We start from the raw sequence: 13,336 nt of genomic DNA, 5'->3' as shown, positions 1-13,336 counted from the left end.
TACTAGGCCGTGTGGTGACCCACCAAAAAGTGCCTAGAAAATGAATTTCGTTCCCACGACTTGGATCTACTTTTTCAATGCATTTTTGCATAGACAATACCCTTCTGGACTTTGGGTTAAAATACCTCCGCACAAAATCCTGCAGTATTTTTTTACCAGCCAGAAATGTATATAATAGTGAATAACCAAAAAACGAAAATCTTGTGCTGCTGTTTTTGCTTGTAAAATGTGTTATAATGTTTTTGGCAACACAATTTTTTTCTCAAATGTCATAAATACATGTACCTAACACCTGAAACAAGTATTGGTGCATTAGTATACTCATATTTGAATTTAGATCACTTAATGTAGCAAAGTTAAAGAAAACGCTTCTACTGAAGTGATTGGAACCCAGCACAAGGGAGCACACACATAGTACATTTAGCTAAAAGCTTGTGTTTTACACACAAGACATGTCCCAACCTACTGTGTAATGAAAGGTAGAAAAAGAAGCAGCACACCTTGGCCCAAAATGGCTGAAAATCAATCAAAATGCTACCATGACCCCTTAAATTGGAAGAATACCATAAATGGACAAGACTAAAATAAATGCACTAAAGGTCAGAATTATTACAACATATGGTATAAAACATTTATTAAAGTAGCACAGTGTGTGTTAGCATGTGTCATATATCAACTCCCCCCTCCCCCTCCAAAAACACAAAATATGAGAATACCAAAACAAATGCATACAAATGCATCACAATAAAACAATTTCACTTCAGTGCAAAAAAGTTTTTTTTTTTGGCAGTGCAAGTAATTCTTTCGGCAGTGCAAGTACATTTAAGGCTGTGCTGTGAAAATAATAAAATACAGACATTTTAAAGTTGTTTTTCAACATGTATGCATTGCATTTAAATGGGTTAAAATGGCAGTGTAGCAAGTCTTGAACATGTTGTTGATAATGACATAAAAAAAATAAGGAGCACATTGTGCATATCTTAATCATCCCTATCACTGTCATCAGAGTCATCATCTGATAGAGCTCTTTCTTCTGTTTCCTTTGAAACATTCTCACAGTTCTGGCACCGACACAAATCAGTACAAGATAGTCTTGCAGACTTACAGGAACATCTTTCAGTGTCACATTTGGTTGTCTTGCAACTACAGTGGACTACCTGCAACACGCTATCAGGGGCAGGATTTCTAGTCATCCATGTGACTGTTAACTCCCCATCGTCAATGTGCCATCCATTGCCAATGGGTGAAGGGGCACACATTATACCAGTCAGAGAATGTCTCATTACTGCTGCTTGGTAGTTTGCTCTTCTGCAGTGTTGATACAGGGCGTCACTTGTTGGGGGAATGGACAGTTCCGGCAAAGCTGACGATGCCATGCAGAATGATTTGTATCTTGCATCGTTTACGTTTGTGGCCGATGACTGGCCATACAGGTGGCACACATATTTGCTAAGTGTGTTAAAGGTAGACTGGTCAAGGTTGAAACTGCTGCCCAGATGTGTGAACCCAGTCAGGTATTCTTCTTTCAGACAAGCAAGAGAAAATGTCTTCCTTTTGCCCTTGCCATGAAAGGCGCTGGTCGAGTCACAACCTGAGAAGGTATGGATACCAATGAGTGCTGAACAAACACTGGTGCCAAGAGCTGCTGACACCTTAGCCACATCAATGATCCTCGTTCTGTTGCCTACACCTGTGAAAAAATATAAGCTACAAGGTAAATCTCTCTGCAGACTTACAGCAATCACTGCCACGTCCGTGTCAGGGCTTTTGATGACGACAGTTTGATGTCCTTGTGCAGCATGCTGTGCATGTAAAAACACCCGAGTGTCACATTCCTCATGATCACATGTCAGTTCTGGAACAGCACTGACAGTTTGTGAACCGTCTTTAACAGTAACACAGTGACACAGTTCTCCATGTGCTATGTACAAGCTTAAGTCCGTGCCCAAAATGGTGAGGTCAGCATCTCGCCAAGCAACATAGAGGAATTCTGCCAGTGCTGCTTTGTTAGTTCCATCTGATAGAAACTTTTTCCATTGTGTTGGTGCCTTCTGATCCCGTCCATAGATTTGCACCTGTTGCGTACCGCCCCCAGCTCTACGTGACCGCTCTAGGTTTTTTATACTCATTTTGGGATACTGGTCAATGACAAAGTCTAGCCGTGTACACTTGTGCTGCAGAGCTAGCTTGACCACATACTGTAGCAAGTTGTCAGCAAACTCTCCAAAGGTAGCTGGTTTTGAACGAATGGCTTGAATGACTGCCATGCCATCAAAGAGAATAGCTCCATGTGATGGAACTCCTTGAACTAAGCAGTCTCCACCTTTGTTCTCCAACAGAGTCATCAGGGCTGATTTATCTGTTTTAGCTAGTGCCCCATCAGTACTGGCTAAAGGATAGGAAACGGTTCCCAAGGAGTATGACAGAATTTCCCTCAGGTCTATCTTTCTACTTTGACCAATAATGAGTAGTCTGGAGAACAGTTTCTTGTCGGCTCGCAGAATCACATCTTTGCCTGCTGCAGATTTCTTCTTCGTCTTTGCCTGGTCGCTGAAGGTCTTCAGTTTTTGTGCCTTGATGGGGGCGAATATGTCGACGGATTTTGATAACAGTCTTTGGTCCATAAACTCTTTGACAGCTTTTTCCCCCTTTTCATGTGCTGCAATCAAATCCTTCTGGATTTCTTCAGCTGCTACTGTCCCTGAGCTAAGACAAACAATGCCATCTTGGTGTATGTCAAATGGGTTCAGCATGGAATCTAAGGTGGAACTTATTCTGGTCACAGCCTTTTCATCGGCCTGAATCCGTGTGCGGTCTAGATCTTTTCGTCTCCGTGTTTCAGGAGATTTGCCAGCCATTGACTCACATTGTCTAGCTATGGCAGCTCTTTCATGTTGTGACAATATCCAGCGAGACACTGCATCCCGATTCTGTGTTATCCCTGTCCAGCCACCCTTTGTCTTGGAATCTCTGTTGCACGTTTGCTCAATAGCCTGGTCACAAGCAATTGATGCAAATCCATGGGCACTTTGACGTTGGACAGTCCACTGGCCTTTTACACTGAGGTCTTTGTGACAAGAAGGATGTGTGATAGGCAAATTGACCATTTCCAGCCAGTATGGAGGTAAATACCTAGCATAGTTCACACGATCATAAGCAAAAAACCATGCCATCATCAAGCGCACTGTTGATAGGTGAAGCTGCCAGTCTGATTCACGTGTTGCTCTCAAAAACAGAAGGAGTATTTGCACCATGTCGATGTATGAACTCCAGAAGGCAAACGTTGGGTTTTCTGCACTTCTCTTTTCCACAAAGACTGCATACTTTGAACACATTTTGTCAAATTTCTCGTTTGCACTCAAAACTTCCATTGTTCTGTCAGGGAATGAATCTTTGATCTCTCTGATGACATCCATGCACTCATCTCTCTCCTCTGGTGTCAAAGAGTCTAGAAATGTGCTAAATCTGGCACGTTGCAGACTCTCATACATAAGTTTGTGTGCCCTCATGCTGCGGTTGTATTGATGACCACTGATGACACCATTGATGGATCCTGGGGCAACAACTTCTGACTCAATGAGAATGTCTTGCAGTCCTGCATCACCAAACCTTTTCCCTAAAATGCCTAGGAAAGACATGCATGTATGAAACTCACCTAGTCTTATCACTACACGCTTTGTCAGGTCAGTATCTTTCCAGCGGATTTGCTGAGCTTTGGCATATATAGCTTGGTCAAAAACTAACACTACATGGTCCAGCTCTAGCTGATTAGCAACTTCAACACTTCGCTTCAGAATAGTGTTAACTGTTGACATCTCTGTCGGTGAAGCCTCGATGACCGGAAGATAATACAGAGCTGACTTTTGCAGAGTCGCATCACTTTGAAGCATTGTATGGAAACCTGTCCAGCTTGGGATTGTGCATGCTTCAGCATCTGTGTACTTCACTAAAACATATGCTAGTTCAGTTTTGGCAGCAGACACAGTGTTCAACTTGTATGTTTCCGCCTGCAATGGAACACTTTCATGGTGAAACAAGTTCTGTGGCCCTTGTCTTTTAGACTGTTGGTAGTGTTCGATAGGGAAGCTAGGCGGTGCTTTGAATGTGTAAACTGCCTTCTTTAGTGGCTGTCTGTCTGTTCTTGACACAGTTTCTGTGACAGAACTTTGCAGCATAATGCCATTAGTATGGTGAGTAGTTCCACGACCTGACAGTGTCTCCTCCCCAAAATCAATATTGTCCCACACCAGTATTGTAGGTGCCTTCTTTGAGAAGCCCTTTGGGATTTTGTCTCTGTCCTCTACTAGTTGTAGTTCAGCTAGGCTAGTGTCTAAACTGACAACTGTGTTCCATGAAGCACAATGTCCTAATCTACTTAGTAGTGACAGAACATTGGATGAACCTGTTAAATGGCGAACAGTTAGACCAAGGCACAATGACTTTGGGGTCTGCTTGCGACCTTTAGAACCAAGATACACAATGTCTTGACAAATGGATAACACTTTTAGGTTCACATCATCAGGAATATCAACATAACAGGCTAGTGTTGGTTCCTCTGTTGCACCTATAATCCAGGCAATTAGATTGTATAGTTCAACTGGCACAACAGATTTTGCTTCAGACACATTGAAATCCTCTGCTGTGGGAGGCCACGGGCATGTCATACCAGGAGAGTCACATAGAAGCCTCTTCAAAAGCAATCCTGCACTATACAGTGTCCTTGTGTTCTCCTCAGTGTTATGTCCAGATGTTGTACTAGCCATGTGTTCACTGTGACTTTCATCTTGGCTTACCTCAGTGGACTGTGACTCGGTTGTTGTTTCTGTACCTGATGCCTGAGGTAGCCTGTCTATCAGTTTATCTGCTGCCAAAGTCTCAACATAAACCAGTTCTGTGACGTTGCGCTTGGCAGGTTTGTGAAAAACAAGCTGGGGGAAATCACAGGTCAACCTCCTCTTCAATTTGTCCTGCCTGCAACATAAAAACACAAGTATACAAATGAACCAATTTTGTTTAAACATACTCTCATAGCCTATTTTGTTAGAGGATAAATAAATAAAACTAAAAAAAACATAAAAAAATGAAACTTTTCAGCGTGAAGATTTTGGTTTTGTTACCAAGAATGTCAAACATACACATAGTATTTGAGTGACTGTACCTGTACTCTGAAGCATCAAGACCCTCATGCTCCTTCACAGTGTTGACAAACATCTTTCGCAGCTGGTTCATCTTCAGCACGTCCTGGTTAACTATCAGCCTCTGTCGGATGACCCTCTCACAGAAGATCTTGTAGCTGTCAGTAAAGGGTGGTTGATTTCTGAAAACAAACACACACACACACACACACACACACACACACACACACACACACACAAATACTTAACATGTGCAAAGAGTTGTGCTGTCAAGATTGTATCTACAGACAGACAAAAAGCAGACTATATGTTGTTGTTCAATGCCTTACTAGAATACTAAAATGTGCAATGTGAGCAAATTGATAATGCAATGTAATAACTCACACTTCGTCTGTGGTTGCAGTACTTGTTGCTGTAGACCTCGTCAAGAACCTGCAGTAGTCTCTGTAACAGATCCTGTGGTAACGCACCTCAAGGGCCACACAGTCTTTGTCCTTAATATGCCGAAGGATGGTAAAGTCTTCCTTCATCTCAGCAGCCTTCATCAACCGGCCTTTAAACAAAAAAGTACACGTTAATGATCTCTGTGTGTGTGTGTGTGTGTGTGTTGGGGGGGGGGGGCTGTAAATAACACAGTGATGGAATAAATGTAAATGTGTCTTTTACAGATTTGTATTGCCATCATTACAAAAGACTATGTGTGGTGTTAATGTATGTATGTATTATATTTTTTTTCCATGGGAAGGTAAATACATGTTAGTGCTACTGCTAAAATCTCTCCCCTAAAGAGCCATAAAACAAAAGGGCCACTGACTGCTAGCAGCTGTGACCTGCCGACCTGAACCCCTTGCATTCCAGCCTTATCAGCAGCTATTGTTTTAGTAGGTCCTGCTCTTATCTCTCACAAGCTATAACAACACAGAGTCACAGACTAAGCAATGCTAAGCAGTATAATATAACAGTGATTTTCATCCCCTTACAAATGTGCTAGTTTGATTAAAAATCAAAAACATACATTAACCACGTAAGCACTATTTAAACTTTGGCCTTTTGAAAATATCTGATCTACAAGCTCACAACGTTGTGAGCTTGTAGATCTGCTATTTTCAAAATATTTGTATACATTATCTACCTTTTAAACCTGTGAAATGGGACATTCTGCTTATTGAGTACTTTCTACTTTTGGTACGTTAAGTACATTTTCATAGCAATACTCATATCCATGCATTGCAGTATTGATACTTTTACTTACAGTAACAAATGTGAGTACTTTTTCCACCACTGCTTTTGTCTCTCTATCTGCACATATCCTTCCCAAAAAATACCACTGCATGTTACATAGTCAACAGTTCCTGCCCAGTCAGGAATTCACACATAAATGTCAACATCTTTGATCTGAACAAAAGAACCAACACATTGTGTCTTTAACAAAAGGTGTGAATTACTCCCCCCAGCCTTGGACTCAAACACAGCCCATCAAATAAAAGAAGACCTCAGATATTATAATGATAGGCCTACATATAGTCCTAAAATATATAATGTACCCATATAATCATAAAATGACAAATCAATATTTGACAGTCCAAAATTGACATGCATGTTTTGTTTAAAATCTCTTACATGCCCATATTGCGAATTATTTCAGTCTCTCATGTCTGTGTGTGTGCCCCCACCCCCTCGCGCATGTGTTTGGGGGGGGGGGGGGGGCAACGGGACCCCCGTGATTACATCACGGGGGTTCAAGGACCACCAAGGGGTCCGGAGAGTCCCGCGAAATCATTGTTATCCACGTTATAAACATTAAACAACAGTTCTGCGTGTGTGTGTGTGTGTGTGTGTGTGTGTGTGTGTGTGTGTGTGTGTCTGTGTGTCTCTTACCTGCAGACAACGTTTCTGCTTTTGAGAGTTGATCCTTCGTGCGTTTGCCTGCCACAGTGATGTACTTGTCCACTTTTTTACAAATGATGCATAACGCTGGAAGAACAGGGCCAGCAGAAGCCACAGGCAAACCTGTCCTGGACCTAAGTTTCTTTCGGGGGGTTTCAGATGTGGCTCCGTCGGCACTGGTGCTGGCCGAAGGGACTGACTGACCCGCGTCTGCATCGGGAACTTCCAACGTCTGTGTGGCGCTTTTTTCGGCCGCTACAAAACGCTTTTTGTCATTAAAACGATTGTAGCACGCTATGTGAAACCCAGCGTCCTCGGGATGCTGGTCGAAAGGCACATCCACACAATGTTTATAACTTTCTGCAACTTCTTTACTCTCACCCTGCAGAGGAAGCCAACGCTTGATGCTGTTTCTGTAGGTATCCCACCGTATCATTGTAAAATCCCGGACGACATCTTCCCTCTGGACAGACATAGAATGCATATAGCATCGTTTAGAGTCCTTTTTACGTGATTTTGAATGATATTTTCTTTGTTTTGGTTTGTTTTCCTCGGAGTCCTCGCTGCTCGTGCTCGATGTAACCGTTGCCATGGTAGTTGTTGTGGGAAATGCTGAGGCGGAAGAGGCGCCTCCATTGGTTGTAACGGGAATCACGTGTCAAAAACCGCACCACCTCTTTGAAAGTATTACTGCGCTGCTAAGAAAATAGTACCGACTTTTAAACTCTAATTATATAAATACTGCGCCGAGTCAGATGTCGTTACTTTTTTTTCTTACTTACTACCAATAAATCTTTTTTAAGAAGCAGAGATTATTCAGATCCACTTGATGGGAACGAAACTGAACGATAATGGGGTAGACAATACGGCCTATATGGAGATACAAGGTTTCTGCCGGACGCCAATAATATAATGAAGTCACACGCAGAGATAAAGGTGGTTCACTTACAGTTGGCTGCTAGTAATGGGAAAGGGAGTATTTTCTAGTCCCCAGGGGAGGGGGAATTACTTTTACTGCTTCAGCCAGCAATTGTCTGCTCAGTTCGCTGTGATGAGTGCACGGGGGGAGCTGCTAGGGGTTAAGTATATCTTGCTCAGGGACACTCCGACTTCGAGGGTCGAACTGGGTGACCTTCCGATTCCCCAGACGGCCTCTCTACCCACTGAGCTACCACTGCCCTAATCCTGGTGATCTATGATCTAATGATACGCAGGCAGCAGCACATGGTGTTCACACTATATTGAGTGTTATTTCCTTGTGCTGCTCAGTGTCGGTAGCTTGTCGTGTTGACAATACATAGATTTAAGATTATTCTAGTTCCGTGCAGAGTCCTGCACGGGTCCAATTTTGAGAACCCGCGCCCGCCCCGCCCGTCAATAATCAGATCCGTAGACCGACCCGTCACCCGTGATTATTTCAAAATACGAACCAGAACCGCCCCGCCCGCCAAATATTGGACATTATTGGAATAGTTTTTCTCCGTTGTCCGCCGGTTTACCCGTGATTACATGCAGAGTAAACTGTAAATAGCCTACAGACAGTCACTCAATTTAAAAGTGTGTTGAAATGTGCTGAAAAAGATAGCAGCCTTCAACACTAGCGCTACATTCAGTGGTCAGGTTTGTTCAGACGCTTTTATCCAAAGCGACTTACAATAAGTGCATTCAACATAGGTAGGGAACGAAAACTACTAATCACCAGAAGTCTTAAGTGCATTTCCTGCAAAAACAAGCAACCAAGAGTATACCTAGCGCTAAGGTAAAAGTGCTATATATCAGCTACCTAAAAAAAAAGAAGAAAAAAAAAGAAACTAGAAAAAGTGCTCCTCGGAGCACAGGTCTCCGCCAGGTCAGGTACGTTATTGTGGCCTCCTGGTGGCGCTATATGGAAAATCGGACAGATCCGTGTTGATCACATGACTAGAGATAATGTGTACCGATTTGCATGATGTTTGGATAAAATCTGTAGGAGTAAATGGATTTTGCACAAATCGGCCTCCCGGTGGCGCTATAACAGGGCTATGTGAAACATTTGGGGCAGAGGTTCTGAATTGGCATCCAGGGAGTGTGTGTGCACAGTTTCGGAGCGAGCAGGCCAACGGTGCCGGACATAAGCTGGTGACAGACGGACACACGGACACACGGACGGACGGACGGAGGGTAAAACATACTCTCGCGCCATGCCTTACGGCCTGGCGGAGACAAAAAGAAATGAAGTGAAGATGGAGGAGCGAGCTTTAGCCACACGCGCATATACGCAGTACGCATATGTCGTTGTTTACATTGTCAGATGGTTTTAATTTGAAGGTTTAACAGGATGTTCAATGTGTTTTTGTGAGTTAAGATAACTGACCGGCGTGCTCTAAGCCGTTGTGCTGTGTTAAGTTACACAAGTGACGTTGTTTGGAAGGAAACAGTGCTCTCTGATTTTCACAATAAAATGTTACCCACCCGCGTTTAGTTCAGTACCGCCCGTCCCCGTACCCGTGAACTTAAAAAATATATTTTCCACCCGTCAAACGCGTGTACCCGTCGGCGGTATCCCCGCCCGTTGCAGGACTCTGGTTCAGTGATTCCCAACCTGTGGGGCCAGGGCCCAAAAATGTAACGGTATTGTTTCCATGGCTGCCGTGGTATGTGGTCAGATGGGCGGACCACCAACACTTTTGAGATTTTCAAGTGGGTCGTGATCCAAAAAAAGGTTAGGGAACCACTCCATTAGTTTAGGTTTACAAAGCGGGGTCTGGTGATCCCCAGGGGTCCTTCATGAGGGTCTAATGGGTGTAATAAATGAGGTGCATATTACCTGGATGCAGAATGCCTGCTTCAGCACAACTCCTGGCCCGTCACAATGTTAGCTGTGTGTCATTTCGCTGCTTTCTCTCCTTCTTTCCTCTCTCGCTTGCTGTGGCTAACAAAATAAAGCAGAATTGCTGTTCTTTTTCCTATTAATTAGGCATGTAACGATTTATCGTAAATCGATTAAAATCGATTCAAACTGGTGACGATTTAAATCGATTTAATAAAAAAATGTTTGCGATGCAAACACCTCTTACCTATTTTTTCATTGCGTCAAAAGTAATCGAGATAAGACAAAAAAAGAAGAAAATACAGGATCTTTGTAAGATAATTGATAAAAAAAAGATTTTTCAGTCATTTGCTACTGTATTGAAAAAAGGTTAAGAGAAAATACTGGATTTGTGTAAGAGAAAAAAAAAGATTTGTCTGGAAAATAATTTTGTGTTTAAAAAATCTTGAAAAATCGTATCGTGAACCTAGTATCGTGATTTGAGTGAATCGGTAAATGTCATTCATTCTCTTGAAATTATTATTATACAGAAGTATGACCTAGAGAGAGTGAGCAGTCTATCTCGGTTTCTCATTCACATGTGTAAATAACATTGAGACAATTAAATTTAAACCAAAACACGTATCATCAACATATTTCATGTATTTTAGGGTCCCTAGGACAGAATTATTTGAAATGGGTGTCAATTCGGGGGTCTTTGAGATCTTTGAAGTTGTTTTTGATAATAATCGTATGCCTAAAATGAAGAATATAGTGTGTGATCTGTTGCTGGGAGGTCTGATACAGGTGTAGGGCTGAATTATCCATTGGGAATGCTTTATATGCTGATGTCACACAGACAATCAGCCAGTCAGATTGGAAAGGCAGTGAGCCAGGCAGTCTATCGGTCAATATGTCAGTCGGTCAGGCAGAAAGGTTTCTGTCTGTGGGTCTGAAAATCAATCAGCCTTGTATTTAGCCAGTATCAGTTAGTCAAATCAATCAATTGTTCTGTCAGTCGGTTTAATATATCTTGTTAGTTTTTATGTGATAAAAAACAAACAATATTTTAGTAATATAAGAGCAGGGAGTTTGGTAGAAAAAGAGTCTGAAAAAGGACTGCTCTTCAGTTCAATTGATGTTTCTTCCAGGAGGGGCAGCTGTCGATATAGAGAGACATCCGCTGCCATTATCTCCTGTTGCTGATTAGACAGGACAGTGTAAGCATCACTGATCTCTTATTGACACGGGGCTCAGACAAGACTACATGCCTCCTCTGGGGGGTTTAAGGTGATACTAAAATCCTCTGAGACATTTAAGACCATAGAGTGAGTGAGTGAGAGAGAGAGAGAGAGAGAGAGAGAGAGAGAGAGAGAGAGAGAGAGAGAGAGAGAGAGAGAGAGAGAGAGAGAGAGAGAGAGAGAGAGAGAGAGAGAGAGAGAGAGAGAGAGAGAGAGAGAGAGAGAGAGAGAGAGAGAGAGAGAGAGAGAGAGAGAGAGAGAGAGAGAGAGAGAGAGAGAGAGAATGAATAGTGAGTGGATCTGCTGAAGTGAAATATTGTTAGTCATTACCCCAGCTGCCAATAGCACAATAATTAATACATGGTCTGGCACAGAGAACAAATGATTGCTTTTTTCAACTTAGAACACCTCTCTTCAGATGTGAATTAATCTCATTGACTCGTCCTGTTCAGCTCCATGCGTTCTCTTAAAGACCCTGCGAAGGAAATTCACTGATTTGTTTCTAAAACCACGTTATGCATGTTAAACAGTCACGGATGAATAAACAGTCTGGGAACTTTGTTTTACTGAATTGTGGAGTGAGGGAGAGTGGCTGATCGGAACAAACACACACAGTCATGCAGTTCCACCAAAATACATATTGTCGTGGTCGGGCAGAAACCTCTTATCTCCATATTCTAACTTTTTGAGTTTTTTCGTAAATGAGGGACACAACAGAAGACACAACACCACACATAAAGTCCCACAACATAATCCTCCAACGTGTTCCCATATTCAAATATCGACACTAAACGACAATAAACACACTTACCCCTGTTCCCAGGTGCAACCTGGGACATAAATTAACATAGCAAACTTCTGCACACATGCCTCCAGCGTTCAGAGCAGAGAGAACAAACAAAGTACTGCTTGTTTTTCCCACACTATTTTCAAAGATAATTTCGTGAAACTTTCCCAAACTGAGAATACATATTATTATTATTGCTTTACGAGGTCTTTAGAAATACACGTTGATGGCAGGCATATAGAACAGAACAGAGTAGAGTAGAATGGAATAGGCGCTGCTCGGGTGGTGCAGGGATAAAAGTTCTAACATCGCACAGACTAAGGGTTTTGAATGCTCTGTGGTGGCTCCGGAGGGAAGCCAGACTATAGACTGTAAAGAAATATGGACAACGTTACGCCATTGGTTTCTACAGACCTTAAATGAAGCCTATTGTTCAGTGATTTCAAATCCGCCATCTTTATATATCATGTCCGAAATGCTACCGGAAATTAATGCTCTTGGCTCCAACCGCTGCAAGGGCGGGTCTTCACTCGGTAGAACCAGTAGAAAGCCTAGAAACATACCCTACTTTATCATACATTTTAAAAGGAATGGGACAATAATTTACTAAACGCATATGATGATGATTTAAAAAAGGTTTACTGAGGTAATAAAATCAAGTGTAAAGTTTGCCCAAAACCTCATTGAAGATTATAATGTATTGCTAGCGGTAGATAAGAGGGTGAAATGGCGACGTCTGCTGGGCCATTAATAGGAACAGCAGGCTGAGCGAGAACCCGGAAGTGAGCTTCAATTCCAGCGAAGGGGGTTTTCCCCATGAGCCAGACAGGGAGAGCAGTCTTTGTCACTCACTGCACCAGTGACTCCTGGCTCCACCCACCACTGTGTGTAGTAAGAGTGTTCCTCCACATGTGCTATTTCTTTCCTCCTGCTTAAGCTGAAGTGTGTGGGAAATTCAGGAATTGGCATAACGACTAAATTGGGAGAAAAAAGGGGCAACACAATATTGGTAACTCAACAAGACGAAAGAAAAATAAAGAAACATAATAGAATGGAATAAAGCCCCAGTCAGAACCTGTTCTGTTTTCACTGCTAGCAAGAATGAAAGCTAACCGCGGTGAGCTGTCGACTGTCGTACATTACAGTTCCTGAGTTCACATGTGTTCAAATATACCGGTGATTCTCAAAGTGGGGTCCGGGGTACCCCAAGGGTCCTTGAGGGGGTTCCAGGGGGTCCCCAGCTAATTGATAGGTAACTCTGAGAGTCACTCTGAGTTATGGGGGGTGCCCTAATGCATAGTAAATGGAAAAAAGTTTGAGAATCACTGAAATATGCCATAGCTTTAAAACGACAGCACACAGTGTGCTGGTCAGGGTCTGGTGGGGACACGTGGCCATGGGCTCATCCATGCTGTTTTATGGGGCGGACTGTCCCTCTTTATTGGAGCCAGGCCTGTGTTAACAAGGCCATTATCTAACTGGCCATATAGGGGGGCGC

At 42.7% G+C, this 13,336-nt stretch overlaps 2 protein-coding genes across 2 annotated transcripts in view; one reads left to right on the top strand and one right to left on the bottom strand.

Moving 5' to 3' along the window:
- Nucleotides 1–7,738, bottom strand: part of LOC311044980 (uncharacterized protein) — a gene marked incomplete at its 3' end in the record, with an annotated part of 60,574 nt that extends 52,836 nt beyond the window's left edge. Inside the window, exons 1-5 of the mRNA XM_084056788.1 lie at nt 7,014–7,738; nt 5,520–5,688; nt 5,159–5,317; nt 4,403–4,971; nt 2,168–2,701 (exon numbers count right to left, since the gene is read on the bottom strand). Of these exons, the coding sequence (XP_083912914.1) occupies nt 2,168–2,701; nt 4,403–4,971; nt 5,159–5,317; nt 5,520–5,688; nt 7,014–7,614 (2,032 nt within the window). The 5' untranslated portion in view covers nt 7,615–7,738. The remainder of the gene's footprint in view (nt 1–2,167; nt 2,702–4,402; nt 4,972–5,158; nt 5,318–5,519; nt 5,689–7,013) is intronic.
- The window catches only part of LOC311044979 (disco-interacting protein 2 homolog C-like), a gene marked incomplete at its 5' end in the record, with an annotated part of 157,113 nt that continues 151,389 nt past the window's right edge, over nt 7,613–13,336 (top strand). Inside the window, one exon of the mRNA XM_084056787.1 lies at nt 7,613–7,706. Coding sequence (XP_083912913.1) covers nt 7,613–7,706 — 94 coding nt within the window. The remainder of the gene's footprint in view (nt 7,707–13,336) is intronic.

The sequence above is a fragment of the Gymnoscopelus microlampas genome (assembly GCF_963454915.1).
Source record: "Gymnoscopelus microlampas genome assembly, chromosome: 5".
Classification (NCBI taxonomy): domain Eukaryota; kingdom Metazoa; phylum Chordata; class Actinopteri; order Myctophiformes; family Myctophidae; genus Gymnoscopelus; species Gymnoscopelus microlampas.
The sequence above is the reverse complement of the archived record's forward strand: the minus strand, read 5'-3'. Positions and strand labels throughout refer to the sequence as shown.